Source organism: Microcebus murinus, chromosome 18, assembly GCF_040939455.1.
Source record: "Microcebus murinus isolate Inina chromosome 18, M.murinus_Inina_mat1.0, whole genome shotgun sequence".
Lineage (NCBI taxonomy): Eukaryota > Metazoa > Chordata > Mammalia > Primates > Cheirogaleidae > Microcebus > Microcebus murinus.
The window spans coordinates 58,221,781-58,241,548 of NC_134121.1; the positions used below are offsets into that span (position 1 = coordinate 58,221,781).

The window sequence follows — 19,768 nt, forward strand, 5'->3', positions numbered from 1 at the left end:
AAATACCTCCTTCAGTGTGCTAGACCCCAGAGGGAACAACAGCGAGCAGTTCTACCCCTAGATACCTAGAGGACCCCTGGGAGATGGAATGTCCCCAGACCTCAGGACAGTGGGTGACGGGGAATGTTTTCTACACTACATCCTAGGGAGTAGGTCAACCCTGACTGCTCTTTTTCCAGGTCCTCTGGCTGCTCCTCTAAGCCCTACCCACATTCTGGGCTGAAGGGGGGGTTCTCTGTCCCCAGCTCGGAAGCAGGCTGAGGTGGGGTTGTTCTGCCCGCCTGTTCTTGGTCCACAGGAAGCAGCTGTGGGTACAGGCCTCTGTCTTCCTTCTCTCCTTTCCTGTTTCAGAAGTCATCAGGGTCACAAGACCCAAGGTATGAAGGGACCCCAGCATTCTCAGAGAGTGCTGGCTTGGATGGAAATGTGGGCTGGAGGGGAGAAGTGGACACCAGCACTAGAGGGCTCAGCGACAGGGCTCCTGGATGGGGCAACGAAGACAGGTCTCTGTCCCAAAGGACTTCAGACTCACCCGGCCCAGAGGCAAGTTAACACTGGTTTATCTGTCCAATGACATGGTTAGTCTGGTGGAACCAGGCACAGATGGGAGCAGGCTCAGGCAGAGGTGTCGAAAAGGCGATCGATCATGTCGCCCACCTGCTCCACTTGGTACTTGATGTATTTGTCGGGGTTCTTGGTGAAGGACACATTGCCGAACCTGACCAGGCACTGCAGTCAGGCGGAGGGGGAAGGCTGACCCCTTCCCAGCACCACCCTCAGCCTAAGGCGCTCCTGATGGACTCTCAGAAATGGCATGGGGTGGCCCTGAGTGATGTCCCTGTCTGGCCCCACCCCAAAGCCCAGGGCACTAGATCTGCTGCCCAAACCCACCATACTCTCCCTTTTGTTCTTGAGGAAGAGGAGCACACAGAGGCCCAGCTGGGGAAATGGGCAGCACAGGCAGGAGGCCAGCTCACCTGTGCAGAAAGGCCCCGTAGGTCTCCTTGACAATGTTTTTCTGAGCCTGGCGAATCTTGTCCCTCTGCTCTGTGTCCGGAATGGCCCAGGCCTTCTGGATCTTGCACAATTCTTCAAGGCCATCATTGAAGCCCTGGACACCAAAAAGGTGGAAAAGAAAGGGACCCAGAGACAAATGCTTTGGGTCTGTGTCGCCTCAACAGCAGCAACAGCAGCAGCAGCAGAGGGAAGAGGACCTGACTTACCTTGAAACGCTCCTTGATCATCTGCCGCTCTTTGTCCCGGAGCTGGGGGAGCCAGGAGAGATGGTGGGGAGAGTTTTCCTCAGAGCAGAACCGCCAGCCCCTCTGTTTCCCCAAACGCCGCTGGCCCCGTCCTCTCTCCTGCTGCCCTGCTGCCCACATGCATCCTTTGCTTTCTGAAGGACACTTGTCCATTTTTTGCCAGAGACACCCCTTCCCAGCCCAGGCCCCAGCCTACCTTGACTCCTGATTGGAACACAGGTAGATTCTTCTCTGCGATATAATCGGTCACCTTTAACCAACTGCCGGATGGGGGGAGAGAAACGTGAGGGCAGAGGAGGGACAGCCTTGGGCAGCTGCTTCCTACCTGGCACTGGCTTGTTTTGCTTATTAAATCTCTGGACCCACTTAGGGGGGTGGTAGGAATTGATTTGGGTCACAACCAAGCAAAACAACTGAGCTATTTTTCCCTGGGAACAGAAAATGCTTAAGCAACTCGCTTTTGAAATCAGAAAACATAAGGAAGCATTGAGTGTTCAATAAATTGAACAAATACTATCAACTGCACTTCACATCGATACCATTAGGATGGAGAAACAGGTGAAGAAGAAAGGTGTGAGTGGGGGACAGACAAATGGGGAGGGAGAGGGAGACACACTCAAAGAGAAACAGCAGCGAGGAGGAGAGGGGACTAGAGGAGCAGACCACCAGAGAGCAAGCCGCACCAAGTTCAAGTGCTGCTGCAACCTTGCTCTTCTCCTGGGCTAAATGTTACCCACATCTTTGACAGTCAGCTCGTCAACTGTTCTTTGCTTTGGCTCTTGGCAGACCGCCTCAAAAGCAGCAAGCCATAGCAGCCCCAGGGAGCAGGCAGTGGTAGGGGAGGGGATTTTCCTTTCCACCCCATGAATTTGATTATAAAACAAGTGGAGATTGGGGTCCACAAGGCAGTAGTGCCCCATTACCGACCCTGCTCCAGAGGGCCCGTGCCCTGAGGTGCCAAGAAGGAAGCATGAGTGGTGGGGACAGGGGTGGGGTGAGGGCAGGGCAGGCCCAGCCTCTCACCTGCGCTGGTAGGTCTGGATCTGTTGCTCAATGTGTTCCCGGTAGGAGCGCTCAGCAGTCTTCTGGGTCACAGCCACCAGCTGGATCAGCTCAGACCTGGGTGGAACAGAGGACAGAGTAGACAAGGACAGAATTTAGGCCAGGCATGGTGGCTCACGCCTATAATCTTAGCACTCTGGGAGGCTGAGGTGGGATCACTTCAGCTCAGGAGTTCCAGACCAGCCTGAGCAAGAGCAAGACCCTGTCTCTACTACAAACTGAAAACTTAGCCAGATGAGGTGGTGGTGCCTGTAGTTCCAGCTACTTGGGAGGCTAAGGCAGGAGGATCACTTGAGCCCAGGAATTTGAGGTTACAGTGAGCTATGATGATGCCACTGGACTCTAGCCAGAGTGACAGAATAAGATTCTGTCTCAAAAAAAAAAAAAAAAAAAAAAAAAAAAAAGAATTTGCTACTGGGGCCCCAAAGACTGTTGTCCTCTGCAGCGACATCAGAGGCTGCCCACCCACCCCAATCTTTAGGAGCTCTAAGGTGGCAGTGCACCCTCCTCCCAGGTCCTAGGGTGGAGAAGAGTGAAGCGACCCCTCCCCACCTGTCCACAAGAGAAGGAGGCTGCAGAAGGCACAGCCAGCCTGGGCAGGGAGATGGGGCTGTCACGGCTGCATGGCTGAGGGGAGGTGAGAGTCGCAGACCTGCAACTGCAGGCCACTTACTTCTCCAGGGACTTGAGGATGTAGTTGTAGTTGTTGTGCAGGAAGATGGCACTCAGAGCTGGGTCCTCATACACCTTGGACTTGCTGAGCAAGTTCAACTGCAGGTTGCCCAGGACTTTACCTGTGCAGGGAAAGATGGGGCCATGGCCACCATGGCAGTTTGACTCAAATGGCCCAATCTGGGACCCACTACCCGACTCCTATTCATCAACCCTGGTCCTTCCTCAGGAAGCCTTAACCCAACTCACCTGGGTCCCTGAACTAGAAGTTAGGTTGCAATTCCAAAGGTCAGGTGGGGCTCAAGGGGAAGGACCCAGAAATAGCCAGAGAACACAAAAAGAAGGATGGGAAGAGGCAGGGCAGTGGGCGTCAGGGACACTCACAGATATAGGTGCTCAGCAGTCGCTTGCTGAATTCGGAGCTGTAGCTGGTGGCTGAAGAACTGGTTTCTGTGAGAAGAGAAGTCCTGCTATGGCAGTGGCAGTGGCTGAGACCCTCAATGGTTCTTCCCCCAGCCCGAGGAAATGCTGGGACAGGCCCCTGGGCTTCCTCAGGCAGACAGGACCTAGCGGCGCTCGGGCAGAACAGTGCCTGCTGAGTTACGGGGCTGCCTCCGGCCACGGGGAGCACTGACCTTGGACTCTTTCTGGAACCCAGAGCCACCCCTCTATGACGGGTGGCATGGTTAAGGAGCTGGCCCATGTCAGCAAGAAGGCTGGCAAGACAAGAGTGGGATTCCAGACCCCTACCCCTGGTACCAACCCACCCTGGGTGGTGTCTGTAAGGCCATTTTTCCCATTTGCCAACAGCAAGTCTTAGAATGGGCTCCCCACAGCCTCCCCACCTTCTCCCTACACTTCCAACAGTCCCCTACCAGGCCCTTCTGAACAGAGGGGAGCTGCTGCCTGCAGAATGGGAGGCCCAGTGGGGAGGGGAAGGAAAGGGGAATGGGCTGAACGGCCTGCAGAGTGCTGGCCCCAGAGGGTGCTGCTTGGATAAGCTCAGAGACAGAAAGTGGCCATCAAGGGAGCTGAGAGTTGAGGGCACCCGGGAAGCACTCATGTCCTCTCTGACCCTGTTCCCCAGTAGGTCCTGCGAGTCGGTCCCCAGGGAACCTCACCCACTGGGCTTTGGAGGGAGAAGATGGGGCTACAGAGCCGCACTGCTTACCTCGGGGGTCTAAAGGAATATTGTATGTGTCCCCAAGAACTACGGAGTGAAAGGCAGTGCACACAGAGGGGACGGAGGGAGACAAAGGAGGGAGAAAGATGCAAAGGGCAAAAAAAAGGTTAGAAACAGCGTGTCAACCTGAGTCAAGCAGACCTCTCCCCATGACAGCCAGAACACAGACAGCAGGACACACCAGGTGGAAGCCTCCGGAAACCAGAGAACACGCCGGAAAGTAGAGATCCGGAGAACCACAGGCTAGAGGCCGTCCCTTGGCCCTTGCCCCGAAATGGGAAAAGAGGGGAGGGCCCAGGGCCTCAAAGCCAGGAACGAACTGCAAAGGCTCTCTCCTCCTCCTCACATGCTGACTTCCTAAGTGCCAGTCCCAGGGCAGTGGCCGGCAGGAAGACACTCAAGTGACCCTGCGATGCCACCCGCTGAAGGGCCAGCTAGGGGCGTCAGGGTGCCTTCCAATCAGCCACTGCCATTCCCACAGCAAAGACGGTCAATGGGGCCAAGGGAAGGGCCTGAGGTCTGGTGTCCAGTCACATAAGGCACAGGCAGGTCTCATTCTCCCGACCCTCAGCCCCGACCCCTCCGCAGGCCACACCTCAACCCCTCCACAGACTGGAGAAACCTCCTCACCGAGCCCTGCCCTCACCCAGATGGGTCGGTGCCTCCTAGGGCCTAACCCCACGTCTCCAAGCAAGGGGACAGTGGGGCAGGGGGCCCAGCCGGGAGATGCCAAGTACCTTGGGAGGCCAGCATGGCCCCTGCCGTCTCCTGGAAATCCAGAAGCTGCTGCAGGAAGAGGATGGCCTGGGTGGGGAGAGGACAGGTTGAGGCAGAAGGTGAAGTGGCAGGACAGGTCTGCCAGCCTCCCACAGTGAGCCCTCTGACCAGGGCAAGTCCAGGGAAAAGGGCAGCAGGAAATGTCATCTTTCACCCTCTGGGCTTTGGTCTGCCAGGAAAGGCCCCGTCTGCTGGAGACGCTAAGCATGTCACCATCCACCCCACCATCAGTGACCGCTTGTGCAGGTGCAAGTCACTCTGGGCCGGGCTAGGTCCCTGTCACTGGTGCTGCGGCTTCTCCAGGGCCCCTCCCCTGCTGCCTCCCCTCCCCAGGTGTCCTCAGGCAGCACCTACGTTGCTTGTGAGCTCGTGCACAGTGCCGTCCTTGGGCATGTTGTATTCCTTGTCTGGGTCATTCTGTGGAAAAAACAGCCTCAGCCTCTGCTTTCCTGAAGCAGCCCCTACAGCAGCCTCAGGCCCACCCCATACCCCGTCTGCCCGCTCACAGCGCCACCTCCTGGCAGACAGGTGTTAGGATGCCCCTCAGGCACAAAGGGTGAGTAAGACAGGACCAAAAGAGAGAGGGGGCTTCCAGTGGCAAGGGCCCAGAGCCCCCGGGAGGGAAAGCGAGGCTCATGGGTATTGACAAGAGGCCGGAAGGCAGCTGGCTTCCCTATAAGGTAAACCCACCCCTCTGGGAGGCCTGCTCTCTGAAGGAGTCCCCGGGGCCAGGTCACTGGGGGCTGGGAGTGGAAGGAGAGACGGCCACCTTGATGTTGTCTGCAAAGTCCTCCAGCGCTTTGGCTCCAATGGTCTCCATAGAGGTGATAAGGCCAGGTAGCTTGTTCTTGGTGCTGGCGGCCGTGCCCTGAGGAAGCACAGCACTGTACACCCTGGCCAGAGCCTGGCCCTCCAGGACAGCCGGGGCCTGGAACCCACCCATTCCAGTCCTGGGCACCCTGGGCACCGATCCTCGGGCACATGGGAGCCACCAGCTCTTCTCCGATTACCCTGCAAGTGTCTTGATTCACACAGGGCCCTACAGGAGCTGTTTCCCTTTACCTTGGAGCATAGGTGTGGGGGCGGGGAATGGAGTTCTCCCAGTGAGGGTGGAGGACAGCCATGCTGGCCAGCGGAATTCCACTTTCCCATGTCCCCAAGGGCCACCCGACCTACATACCTGGAGCACCTGGTCAAACTCAGGCTTGGTCTGCTTGAGGTGTCGCAGGATGGGGAAGACGGTGAGCACCGTGGAGAAGTCGTGCCGGATGATGGCCTTCCGGGCAGCAGACACGATGTTCTCCCCCTCGAGCATCAGCCCGTCCAGCGCATCCTGGGAGGGACAGGGTGGTGAGAGCAGTGCCTGGAAGGTGCGGGCGCCCCAGGGGGTGTGCAGGGAAGCCAACATGCTGCGGCACGAAGAGGGGCAGGGTAAGTGTCCAGCCACGGCAGGTGCCCAGGGTACCAGGTGGGTGGTGGCTGGGAGTCATGGGCTTCAGGAGACTGGTGACAGCTTTCACTGGTAGGGTGTGGCAGGACCTGTATCAGGGAGTCAAAAGTCTTCTTCTGATGGTGCTCAGGGATGATGTCAGCCAGCAGCTGGTACTCGCTCTGGGCCAGCTTGACGAAGGCGCTGACGCAGTGGATGTAGGCATCAGTCTCCACGTCCAGCATGTCATCTCTCCCTGTGGAGACAGCAGTGCCCCTGAGCTGCTGGTGTGGGGCCAGCCACTCTCCCTGCTGGGGGGCGTGGGTCTCCCCAGCTCCTGGCCTGCAGCTCAGACACGCAGCAGATGGGGAAGAGGCCGACTGCTCTGGCAGGAAGCCACGAGGAAGGACTCCAGCAGGACCCGGCAGGGAAAACAGGAGCTGAGTCCGGCCTTCGTCTTGGCTTCATTCTCACGTCTGCACAGACAGTATTTGTCCCCAGAACATCAGATTCTAGAGGTGGCCGGGAGAAGGATAAAAGGACAAGGAGGGAGATCCCAGATCAACTTCCTGGATAAGGCAGCTCTGACCCCAGGACTAAGGATTCTGAATGTTCCTGGAAGAAGGCAGCCTGAGATGGGCAGGCGGCAGTACCTCCAGGAGGCAGGCACTGTGGTGAAAATGCTGGGCCTGTGAAGGCAGTTACTAGCCAGTCGTGCCTTCTGGAGTGTACAGAAGGGTGGTGGGCTATGGCCTATGAGGCTTCTGAAAAGGTAAGTAAGCCCTGCAGAGGGAGGGTTCCTTGGTTGGCAGCTGCCTCTGGAGGAGACCAGATTCCACTAATGGAAGCCGGGGCAGGGGCACCTACAGACAGAACAGTCTGGTCCTATGTGCCAAAGGACGGGCTCTGAGGGTCAAAGATGTTGCAGGAATCAGACGTCAGGGCTCCCTGCCCTCAAGGGAGCTGCCTTCCCTCTCTGCCTGCCTTCTGAGCGGTGGCGGCTTCTCCCTTTGGCCCAGGCCCTGAGAGCCAGTCATGCACTCCCATCTGGAGAGAGGCAAGGAGACCTATGCCTGACAGAGAGAGCCCGGAGAGAGGCAAGTAGGCCTGGGCATCCTCAGGGCACAGTGGGCCTGCAGGGCCAGGCAGGAGCAGGGCGTCTGGGACCTGCTATGAAGGCAGCATCAGCAGTGGCCCTCGGGCTGGGCTGCGGTACTCACCGGCCAGCGGCCCGTGCTTGTCGTTCAGGGCCTCGGACAGGTGCTTAACTCGGAAATCATGCTCGTGACCTGGCGAGATGTCAGCCGCACAAACACAAGCAGCATTTATCCGGTGGCCAGGTGGGCTGCCCCTCAGGGTATAGGGAAGAAGCCCTTCATCTCCAGGAGGGGGTTGTGAGGTGGGTGTAGGGTAGGGGGCATCAGGGAGGGCTCTGAGCCCCTCCTCTGCCTCAAACCACCTTGGGAACAGCCATTTCAAGCCTGACTTCCAGTGGGTGCTCAGACCATCCTTGGCTGCTTGTTCCCCAAGCCTGAGGCCAAGAGAAAGCGAGGAAGGACCAAGGAGGGTCTGAAGAGCTTTGGCAGCTGCAGAGGGTCTGATGTTTGGCCCCAGAGGGATTCCCCATCGTATTTAGGGAGAGACCCAGTTACAGAAACGTCACTGCTGGGTGAATGGGGATAGCCTTCTTTAGTGCCTCAGGGCAGCTGAACTGGCTGTCCCTCCTATTGGAGGTAGGGAAGGACGTGGCCTCCAGGCTGCCTGTTCCCTGCTGCACACACTCCCTTTTCTGAAGAGGGGAGTGACAGAAGGCCTTGACCAGCTGGGTCCTGCCACTGCTGGTCTCAGCGTGAAAAGGCTGCCCCAAGACAAAGAACTTTCTCTGATTTCACACAGGAGACAAGGACAGAGACAGAGAGGGGAGGAGTGGAAGCCCCAGGGAGGGCAGAGCTGCCTTCAGCAAGATGGAACCAGGCCGAGGGCCATAAAACCTGTCCCTATGTCCGCTGAAGCCTGAGTGGCATCAGGGACCTGCGGTTCCCACCCTGCCCCACTGAGGGTCCCCCCCCCCCAGGCCCTCCTAGGGGAGGCTCTGCCCTGCCAAATGAGCGACACACAGTGGAGGAGGAGGGAACAGGAGGAAAACACAGGGTGATTACCTTCCAGAGGAATGAGGTTAGAGCCCCCCTTTTTCCCATCTAGACCATGCTGGGAATACTGTTTCAGAAGGTTCTGAGCTTTACGGATCGTCCCTGTCACCAGAGCCACACAGAGAGGAGATAAGAAGACCTAGGAAATGAGTGAGAGAAAACAGCAGCGGCCCTCCACCTGCCCCAGGCCCCACACCCGGCCCCCCAACAGTGAGCAGGCCCTTGCCCGGGACCATGGAAGACCCTGGGGATGAAGATGAAGGAAAGGAGACATGTCCTGCTCCAGATGGAACTCTGGATTCTCTACTGATCCCCACTGTCTGGATTTGAGTTCATTTTACAAAGTACAGAGGGTGATGGAAATAAGATCCACCAGGAGTCAAAAAGAAAAATACCAAAGTGGCACTTTAATCACAGAGATGAGGGCTCAGGATGGAGAAGCTAGGGACGAAGCTCTCACACCCAGAGGGCACGACCAGGCTGGTACAGCCTGGGCCACCTTGAAGCCAGTGGCCCACTGCCCAGCCCCGAGCTCCAGGCAGAGCTATCTGAGCGTGCTCAGTGTTGGAGCTTAGGCCAACGACAGGAGGAAGCAGACCCTGGGAGGTGGGAAAATGGGACTGAGTTTCCCAGGAGCGCTGTGCCCAAGATGGGAGGCTCAGCAACCAGAGGCAGCCTGGCCCCATGCACCCAGGTGTTCCCCAAACCACCAAAGCAACTGGAAAAAATTCAAAAGCCAACAAGGAGTTACAGAAGCCACCACACAGAGAGGCGAGGGCGAGCAGAAGGAGAGGGTACATGCTCTTGGCATGGGGGAAAAAAAATAACAGTTAGTGTCACAGTGAAAATAATAAATACAAAACTGCAGCCCCCACAGCCTCCAGGAACGGCTACCTCTGTGGGAACGAGACATCTCAGGGCAGAAGACGTGGGGAACTAAAACAGCATTTCAAGAAGACAGGGCAGCTGCCTTGTTAACAAGGCTGTTGGAATGGATGGGGAGCAGGGGACACACACCATGAGCTTAACTCTGGTCCATCTCCCCGACTCTACATCTGAACAAACCGAGGCTGCTGTGTCCTGGCAGCTCCCAAAAGGCTGCGGGAGGAAGGGGGCAGGGTCTGGGAGGCTCATCTCTGTCTGTTCCACACCAATTAGCTCCTAATAATCAAGTCTGGCGGGCCAGCTCACATCTGCCCCCTTCGTGTTCTCCCCATTCGGTGAGCAGCCTTGCTAATGAGCACATCACATTCCTGTCCCACACCGGCCAGGAGCAGCCAGGGCCGCTGGCCCAACAGGGACCTAACCAGCACACTGGCATGGGTGTGGACGGGGGATGCTGAGCTGGCAGGCGCCAAACCTATCAGGCACCCAATTACCTCCAGCGATGCTAAGGCCGGTGTCTCCTCGTGGAGGAGGCCTCCCTGCACCTCTCCTCAGAGCTGGGAACTGCCGTCCCAGGAGCCTGATTCCCCAGGCCCTGACGTTAGGACTGAGCCCACCAACTCCTGACAGCTCTTGAAAACTCACAGAAGCCACGGGGCCCTCACAGTAGGAGAGTTTCCGTCTTGTGCTCTGAACCAAGGGTGGTTTAGGTCTGCTGTGAGCCCCCTGGGATCAGATCCCTCCTCCCAGAAAAGCCAGGTCCCTGTGTGGCCAGCGAGTACTCTTGGGGCAGTGCAAACAGGGTCCTGGGACCTCCAGCGGGCCTGTCAGAGAACGAGGCAAGAGAGGAAGCAAGCACAGACCGGCCGAGACCCTGGCAGCCTCCCAGAGACAGCTGCTCCCAGCACACCGAAGGCACAGGGATGACCAGCCACTGTGCTGGCAGCTGCAGCCCAGTAGGCTGGGTTAGTAGAGTCGCTGTTTGCAGCAGGCTTTCCGGGGGGTGGAGGCAGCCGGGACATCCACACTGCTGGAGGGAGCAGGCAGTGCCCTTCCTGCTGGGGCCAACAGGTGCCCCCTCCCTAAGGCTCCTCTCAGTGTGCTGCGAGGGTAGCCCCCACCCTGCCATTTCTGCAAACCCTAAACAAAGACCTGAGGAGGAGCCTTTGTGTGAACAGACACCTTGTTCCCTGAGGGGCAGGGCAGGTGGGGACTAGAGACATGGAGGGTGAAAGCTCTACTCAAAGCCTGCTATCACAAGAGGAGGGCCCAACAGCTGGGCAGGGGGCCAGCTAGGAGGGGGCAGCCCCTGGCTTCCCTTCCCATTGCTACCTTGGCCCCCACCCCAGAATGTCCCAACTTCTCCTTGAGCTTAGGGCAGCATCTCTTCACAGCCACAGACAGCTGGGCTTGCCAAGCTGTGGCTGACACACAGAGACACTGTTTACCTGGAGCAGAGACTACAGGGGACATGAGGACAGGGAGAAAGAACAGACAGTGAGCTCTTCACCCAGGACACCAATGACTTGCAGCCCAGGCCTCTCCCAACATGATGCCCCTTCCTTGACTTCTCTACATCAAGGCACTGGCTTGGCCCTAGAGCCTAAAAGCCAGTTTAAGTTCTTCGGAGAGGATGGTCTGGGCTTTCTTTACTTTCTGGATCGACTGGGAAAGTACAGACTCTTCCCCATCCATCCCTTAGCTACACATCACTTCAAGTCACCCTGACTTTCTGGAAGGGGAAGGCTAGCATGCCCACCGCCTCTCTCATCCCACTGTTGTGGCTACAGCAGCAAGCCACAGGCCTTCTGAAGGACAATGGAGGGAGAGGAAGGGGGCCCAGCCAGTGGCTCTGCCCTGGTGGACCCTGTCACCCTGCCTCAGGACAGGTAACGGAGCACATCTGTGATGCCCTACTCCAAGACATTACATAACCTCTAGACTGCCGGTTAGAAGGAAGGGCCTTGCTATATGGGGGCCTTGCTGGGTGGGTAGACACTTGCTTTCTGTCCTGTGTATCTATAGATGGGGTTACCACAAAGACAGGCTCTGGAGAGATCTGATGCTGCTAACTCACGCGTTGACAGAGGTGACATAGGTCCCAGTCAGCCCTCCGGCTGTTGCGTAAATGGGCCAGGATGGGGCTCACCTGGCCGCCTGGGTGGCTTCTTGGTGGGTGTGTCTTTCCTCTTGTTGGGGATTGCAGGGGAGTAGGGAACTCCAGAGGAAGAACTGCTCTTCCGGAAATGCTCCTTCAGGCCCTTGATGGAGCGGTCCAGCTGGCTGGAGCGAATCTGGTAGTAGACGTTCATAAAATCTGAGGAGACGGAGCAACAGAGGTATGGGGGCCGCGTCCCTGCTTCTGCCCTGCCAGTGCTTCCCCTTCCCCATGGGGCAGCAGCAGACCCCACAGTGTCTACTTGTTCACTTTTTCCTAGTGTCTGCTCTGAGCCATTGCTACCCACATGTCCTGTCCCAAATAAGGCAAAGTCTTAGAAAAACATTCTCCAACAGAACCGATAATTAGTTGTTAACTTTTTTTTTTTGAGAGAGAGGGTCTCACTCTGTTGGTCAGGCTGGAGTGCAGTGGCGCAATCACAGCTCACTGCAGCCTCACACTCCTGGGCTCAAGCGATCCTCCTGCCTCAGCCTCCTGAGTGGCTAAGACTATAGGCACATGCCACTAGGTCCAGCTAATTTTTAAATTTTTTCTTTGTAGAGACAAGGTCTTAAACTCCTGAACTCAAGCAATCTTCCCACCTAAGCCTCCCAAAGCGCTGGAATTACAGGTGTGAGCCACCGTGCCCAGCTAGATATGAAAAATTTATAGGAGGCAAGAAGACAAAAAATGTAGTGAATTAAAAAATCACATATCTTTTAGCCATTAGTGAAGTACAAATTTTAAAACATTATAGGACAATGATAGCCCTATCAAATAGCAAAAATAAGTAAAATTAGTGAACAAGTAATCATGGGGCTATCCATGAGTCTACCAATTGGCCTTATCTACCTGGAGGGGAGCTGGCAATGGCAAGAAAGTTACAAGTATGTTCAGACACATCTGACATCTGTACCCTTGTGAATATAACCCGAAGATCTTCCTACATTAAAAAAGCAATCTATCCTAGCACTCTGGGAGGCTGAAGTGGGAGGATCATTTGAGTTCAGGAGTTCGAGACCAGCCTGAGCAAGAGTGAGACCCCCATCTCTACTAAAAATAGAAAGAAATTAGCTGGACAGCTAAAAATATGTAGAAAAAATTAGCTGGGCATGGTGGTGCATGCCTATAGTCCCAGCTACTTGGGAAGCTGAGGCAGGATGATCACTTGAGGCCAGGAGTTTGAGGTTGCAATGACCTGTGATTGCACCACTGCACTCCAGCCTGGGTGACAGAGCAAAACCCTGCCTCTAAAAAAACAAAAGATTTTTTTTTTTTTAAGTCCTCAGATCAGCTAAAGAAATGATGGTACCATCATTCCATGGACTATTATGTGGCTGTTTAAAAGAACAAAGCGGCCGGGCGCGGTGGCTCACGCCTGTAATCCTAGCACTCTGGGAGGCTGAGGCGGGCGGATTGCTCAAGGTCAGGAGTTCGAAACCAGCCTGAGCAAGAGCGAGACCCCGTCTCTACTAAAAATAGAAAGAAATTAATTGGCCAAATAATATATATATAGAAAAAACTAGCCGGGCATGGTGGCGCATGCCTGTAGTCCCAGCTACTCGGGAGGCTGAGGCAGTAGGATCACTTGAACCCAGGAGTTTGAGGTTGCTGTGAACTAGGCTGATGCCATGGCACTCATTCTAGCCTGGGCAAAGTGAGACACTGTCTCAAAATAAATAAATAAATAAATAAATAAATAAATAAATAAATAAAAGAACAAAGCAAACCTACATGCACTGACACAGAACCATGTCAAGGCATATCATGAAGTAAAAACATAAGTAATTGTAGGACAGTGTTTACCACGCACCCTCCCATTTGTAAGTGAGGAGAAAACACATACGTATTTATTTACATGTGCTCTCTCTCTCTCTCTCTCACTCACCCCCACATGACTGCATGAAGATTTTCTGGAAGCATATATAAATAAACCTTAACAGTGCTCATCTTTGGGTTAGGATATTGTAGGCATCAGGAAGTTGAGAGATGGACTTCTCCTCTTCACCTTCACCTTTCTGTACTATTTGCAAATTTTACAACTAACCAAAAAAGTAAAGAAACATAAAAATAAGGTAGATAAAGAAAAGCCAAGCCGGGCATGGTGGCTCACGCCTATAATTCTAGCACTCTGGGAGGGAGGATCGCTCAAGGTCAGAAGTTCAAAACCAGCCTGAGCAAGAGAGAGACCCTGTCTCTACTAAAAATAGGAAGAAATTAATTGGCCAACTAAAAATATATAGAAAAAATGAGCCAGGCATGGTGGCGCATGCCTGTGGTCCCAGCTACTCGGGAGGTTGAGGCAGAGACTTGAGCTCAGGAGTTTGAGGTTGCTGTGAGCTAGGCTGACTTCACGGCACTATAGCTCGGCACCATAGCTCGGGCAACAGAGTGAGACATTGTCTCAAAAAAAAAAAAAAAGCCTGGACTTGACTAGATTCACAATTTGATATATAAGCTGTAATTATTGCTTATATTGGTTCCTATTAAACTTCCCTGGAGCCCCCTCACCTTGGTTGCGCCCGTATTCCACCAGCCAGCGCGAGATGCGGATCACGTCCTGGAGCACGCTCTCGGGCAGGTGCTCCAAGGCCACGTCCTCCTGGACCTCCAGCTCGTCATCGCCACTGATCAGATCCAGGATGAGCACAGGGGACACAACCTTACTGTGTCGGGTCATCAAGCTTCGGAACTCAGACTCCAGCGACTCCTTCCCCCGCTCAAACAGCAGCTTCTGTAGGGATGAGGAAGGAAGCAAGTGGCTGCCACCCCAGTGTTCTGCTAGCCCTGGCCTGCCCCCCGCCGCCCTAGCTCTGTCTTCCTGACTCTGAGCCTCTGCCCTCACATCCTTTAACCTTGAGAAGAAACACCAGGAAGCCTGCATTGAGGATTTCTTTACCTCATGTTCTTTCGAAAGTTATGTTCACAGGTAAAACCCAGGGTTTCACAAGAAGTAGGTGCTTAATGAATATCAGCTGATTATTTTCTTTTCTTTTCTTTTTCTTTTTCTTTTGAGTCAGTCTCACTCTGTTGCCCAGGCTAGAGTGAGTGCCGTGGCATCAGCCTAGCTCACAGCAACCTCAAACTCCTGTACTCAAGCAATCTTTCTGCCTCGGCCTCCCGAGTAGCTGGAACTACAGGCATGCACCACCATGCCTGGCTAATTTTTTCTCTATATATTTTTAGTTGGCCAATTAATTTCTTTCTATTTCCAGTAGAGACGGGGTCTCGCTCTTGCTCAGGCTGATCTCCAACTCCTGTGCTCAAAGGATACTCCCGCCTCGGCCTTCCAGAGTGTTAGGATTACAGGTGTGAACCACCACGCCCAGACAGCTGATTATTTTCTTACTGCACTGCTAATTTGTCTTCTTGTTATTAAAGGGTTTGCAAAAGAGAAAAATAGATAAATCAGACCATGTCAAGTTGAAAACTTTTGTGACCCAAATGATTTCATCAAGAAAGTGAAGACAATGCATAGAATGAGAAAAATTTGTAAATCACACATCTGATAAGGGACAGGTACCCAGAACATAAAAGAGAATAAATATGTCTACTCAAAAACATGTATAAAAAGTCTGCTCTAGGCTGGGTGCAGTGGCTCATGCCTGTTATCCTAGCACTCTGGGAGGCTGAGGCAGGAGGATTGCTCAAGACCAGAAGTTCAAAACCAGCCTGAGCAAGAGCAAGACCCCGTCTCTACTAAAAATAGAAATAAATTAATTGGACAACTAAAAATATATAGGAAAAACTAGCTGGGCATGGTGGTGCATGCCTGTAGTCCCAGCTACTTGGGAGGCTGAGGCAGGAGGATCGCTTGAGCCCAGGAGTTTGAGGTTGCTGTGAGCTAGGCTGACACCCATGCTAGTCCGGGCAACAGAGTGAGACTCTGTCTCAAAAACAATAAATAAATAAAAATAAATAAAATTGATTCTGGTGATGGCTGCACAACTTTGTGAACACAATAAAACCAATGAATTTTATACTTTGGGTAAATTTGATGATACATAAATTCTATTTCAATGACAATCTTTTTTTTTTTTTTTTTTTTTTGAGACAGAGTCTCACTTTGTCACTTTGTTGCCCAGGCTAGAGTGAGTGCCGTGGCGTCAGCCTGGTTCACAGCAACCTCAGTCTCCGGGGCTCAGCGATCCTACTGCCTCAGCCTCCCGAGTAGCTGGGACTACAGGCATGCGCCACCATGCCCGGCTAATTTTTTGTATATATATTTTTAGTTGGTCAATTAATTTATTTCTATTTTTGGTAGAGATGGGGTCTCGCTCAGGCTGGTTTCGAACTCCTGACCTTGAGCAATCCGCCCGCCTCGGCCTCCCAAAGTGCTAGGATTACAGGCGTGAGCCACCACGCCTGGCCCAATGACAATCTTAAAAACAAAAGAGACGAAAAAGTATTTCTGCTTAAATGGAAAGTCAGTCCTCTAAGGTAAACTCACAGTTTTGTATCTCTTGTATTCTCCTCCTCCATCCCACTCCTAAGTTCTATTACAGAGGTCTACATTCTTAACGAAAACTTGGCAGTGACTCTTAAAATCAAAGTTTTCCAGCCCCTGATATCCCAATCTCTGATACACAGGATCTCTACCCATGAGCTGCAATATACTGGTTAGTCTTGGTGTGCCCGCACTGGGTTACAGGTGTCCCAAGGTATTGATCCTGTCAGTCCTCTAGGCAGCCAGGTGGGGTCTTGGATAGCAACAGACCACTGACCATTTACCAGTCTATCCCAGTACACCACACAAACAGCCTCATTGATGATGCAGATCATGATGGGAGAACAGCTAGAAAGTCTGCTCTAGCAAGAGCTTTCTGGCTGGGAGAAGAGCCAGTTTCCCATCTTTGTTCCCCAGACTACTCCCTCTTCTGGGCAAAACACAGAATTGTTTGGGGCTAGAATTGTGGAGCCAGCAGGGAGGTGTGCCAGGTGACAGTGTCCAGGCTGACCCCTGCCATAACACTCCTCACCCTCTCAGATGTCTTTCCCATTGGCAGCCGCACTTTCCCTCAACACGTTGTGTGAACCTCACTTCCACACCCACCCCATCTTGCTCTGATGATCTACTGACCCCTAAACTTAAACAGAAGATATAATGCAAAAAAATCACACAGATACAGGTTCCTAGAGTAGATTCACAGAGACCGAAAGTGGAAGGGTGGTTAGCAGGGGCTGGGGAAGGGGGATTGGAGAGTTAGTGTTTAATGAGGACAGGGTTTCAGTTTGGGAAGATGAAAATAATTCTGGAGATGGATGATGGTGATGGTCACACAACAATGTGAATGTACTTAATGCCACTGAACTATTCACTTAGAGTTAAAATGGTAAATTTAATATTACTATTTTCTACCACAAAAAATCACAAATGCAATTATAAAAATCAAATATTAAATTTATATTTCATTTTTAATTTAGTTAAATTATAAAAATAATAATACATTATATTATGATATAATATAATAAGAATGTATATCTGTAATTCCTGAGGCAGAGATCTTAATGTCTACCGTATGTACACTGTATTATATCCTTCTATTTATCCTACTATATATGTCTTTAAGCTGGTCCTGTGTCCCTTATAAGACCATAAGACTGAAGTCCCCAAACCTCTCACAGTACTCTGAGGGCCCCTTACCACTTTGTTGAGTTCTGGGCTGTCTGGGCTATTGTCCTGGAAATACTCCACAGCCTTCTGAATCTTGGCCATGCTTCCCAGGTACTCTTCCAGTCTGCCTGTGGGGCTGGGAGGGAAAAGAGCACATCAGGCTGGCAGGGTGGGGGATGCATAGGAGGGACTAGGGGCATCGTGTCAGGAAGGGGAAGAAGAGAATTAATACAGGGACTCCATGCTCAAGTGTATTTTACCCCACTTCTAAAGCATAGGGCTGCTGGTCCAGGAGGCATTAGGAATCTAACCCTTTGGGCTTAGCTCACCCTTCCCTGATGATCTTCTCAGTGTCACTGGCCACATGGTAGTAGCTGATGACATGGTCCAGGCAGGATAACGTCTTTTCAACATTCTCCTGCAGCCGCTGCAGATTCTCTGTCTGCTTGTGCACAGGGATGATGGAGTTCTCCAGCTTCATTAGGCGGCTCTCAAAGGACGACAGGATAGACACCTGTGGGAGAGAAGCTGCTTAATCTCAGGTCTCAGAGTGGTCAAAGTACTGCCCCTACCCATCCACCAGGTCTTTGGCATTTCCTGGCTTTTCTCTGGTTTTCTGGACAGTAAGCTCCATGCAAGAAGGAATAGGGTACACCTGTTCACCACTGTATGCACAGCACTTGCCATGTGCCTGGCATATAGTAGGCAGTCCAAGACAAATGGTTGAAATTTGATTTGAAGGCAAGCCAAGCATCAAATTAGTTCCTCCTAAAATAATCACCCCAGGATGGCTTCCCTTCCACTCTTTAAAGCCAAATCTTGGTTCTGTTCTACCTGAAGCATTCCTAAACTGAACAGGAAGTAGTTTCACAGAGTACTGTGAAATGCATTGCTGGTACCTTCAAAACCTTGTCCCTCTAAGGGTGAATCTCATTTAATAATGACGAGGACTTTATCATTGTATGACTAAATACAAATCCACGTTTATATTTATTTAATTTGTGCTTTTGCAGTCTCCCCTAGAAATGAAGGAAACTCATTTATTGAACACCTATTGTATACCAGGCACTGTGCAAGATGCATTCACATGCAATAGTCCATATGACCCTCATAGATACCTTGGGAGGTTGGCATTCTCAGTTTTAGCAGATAACTTAGCTAAAATTCAGAGTTACCTATCAGAAGCTGCACAAGTAAGCAGCGGAGCAGGGACTAGATCCTAGATCTGTCTGACTTCAGAGCTCTTTCTACACCTAAAGTCCTCTGGGGTGAAGGCTGAGTCTTTCCTGCCCTCAGTAATCTTAAAGTGCCGACCTGGGGTAGGGGGTGGTCATCCACCACCTGACTTGAGATGACAAAAGCCCAGTACCTAGCCCACCTAGTCAGTCTCACTGTTTGCAGAAAGAGAGAAGGAAAAATGGAGAACTTAGAACGCAGAAAGTCCAGGCCAGCGGAGGCTGCAGCATCCAAAGTGAGGGGGCAGAACATGGGGAGAGGTCTAGGTAAGAGAATGCCACACTGTTGCTAGAGAAACCCACACACTGCCACTATGCCATAACCCCAGGCCTTAGGTACCCGAACCGCCAGGTCGCATTGCTCTCCTCCAGGTTGTGGAGACCTGTCTGCCCCTTCCAGCTAAGGGGTTACTCACCATGTTCTTGGTGAGTTGGTCGCTCTTCTCCAGGCTGTCTCGGATGAAGGACAGCGTCTCCTCCTCCTGGGGGTAGCAGAGAGGAGGTCATCGCCAGAAGCTGGAGGCAAAGGAGCCTACCGCGTCCAGACCCCACGGCCCAGCCCCAACCCCATCTCCTCGCAGGGTGTGCTCCCTCCCAATTCTGCCTCCTCTCCAAGTAGCTAGCCAGGCCCCGCTCTTGGCCTCTTTCCCTCACCTCCTCCCCAGCCTCCCCAGCTCCAACCCCACCTGCTTCAGCTTGTCCTCGATTTCCCGCCGCCGGGCGGATGCCTCCTGTGGCGGTATCATCGCTCCGAACGCTATAGCTCCCACTCCTCAGTATTTTTCGTCGGCGGGCCCACTGGGCTCCCGTCCCCGTCACACCCACTTCCGCTCTTGGCCCCGCCCCAACGCGCACTGCAGGAGCCATGTTGGGAGTGGCATGAGGAAGTGCGCCTGCGCAGTGCTCAGGAACGGGCCTGTGCCAGTGGCCATCTTCGGTGTGGCTGGGAAGTGAGGCGTGCTCCGCGAGTGTTTTCCTTTAGGTACACGTTCCTTGCCTCAGCAGAGAAAGTTCTCGATAGGCCTATGTCTTGGTTGGCAGGACGCTTAACAGCTCACTTGCCATTTTCATTGGAAGACTAACCTTTTTGGTGAAAGCCGCTGGGGAAGGCGATGAATTCATTTCCCTAGGTTGCATTTTGGGTGCAGGCACCGAGGTTGCATTCCCCAGAGTGGGTGACACAGTAGACGTTTAATGTGTGCCCATTTGATGAACCAGGGGCTTGTTTCGTCGTTCCCCCCTTCCGCCCTAGATCACACACAAGCTCACTGAACAGACCCAGTGCTTGAGGGGCTGGCAGGGCCTCTACTCCAGAGCTCCAGGGGCGGGGGTGGGGAGACA

The 19,768-nt window shown here is 53.2% G+C and overlaps 1 protein-coding gene across 9 annotated transcripts; it reads right to left on the reverse strand.

The window, feature by feature from the left end:
- Nucleotides 1–543: 543 nt before the first annotated feature.
- EXOC7 (exocyst complex component 7) lies at nucleotides 544–19,271 on the reverse strand. Of its 9 annotated transcripts, XM_075994769.1 has the most exons (22): nucleotides 19,114–19,271; nucleotides 18,844–18,909; nucleotides 17,522–17,706; nucleotides 17,223–17,328; nucleotides 14,090–14,312; nucleotides 11,570–11,737; nucleotides 8,545–8,637; nucleotides 7,606–7,674; nucleotides 6,496–6,641; nucleotides 6,137–6,289; nucleotides 5,726–5,824; nucleotides 5,311–5,373; nucleotides 4,917–4,983; nucleotides 4,168–4,206; nucleotides 3,632–3,712; nucleotides 3,381–3,446; nucleotides 2,998–3,118; nucleotides 2,286–2,381; nucleotides 1,459–1,522; nucleotides 1,224–1,265; nucleotides 978–1,111; nucleotides 544–718 (listed from the first exon to the last, which is right to left on the reverse strand). In XM_075994769.1, exons 1-22 carry the CDS (start codon nucleotides 19,171–19,173, stop codon nucleotides 616–618), a joined length of 2,244 nt encoding a protein of 747 aa, XP_075850884.1. In that variant the 5' UTR covers nucleotides 19,174–19,271; the 3' UTR covers nucleotides 544–615. The 9 variants fall into 9 exon arrangements, with proteins under 9 accessions (XP_075850884.1, XP_075850885.1, XP_012634315.1 ...); XM_075994770.1 differs by lacking the exon at nucleotides 7,606–7,674; XM_012778861.3 differs by lacking the exon at nucleotides 3,632–3,712.
- Nucleotides 19,272–19,768: the final 497 nt, after the last annotated feature.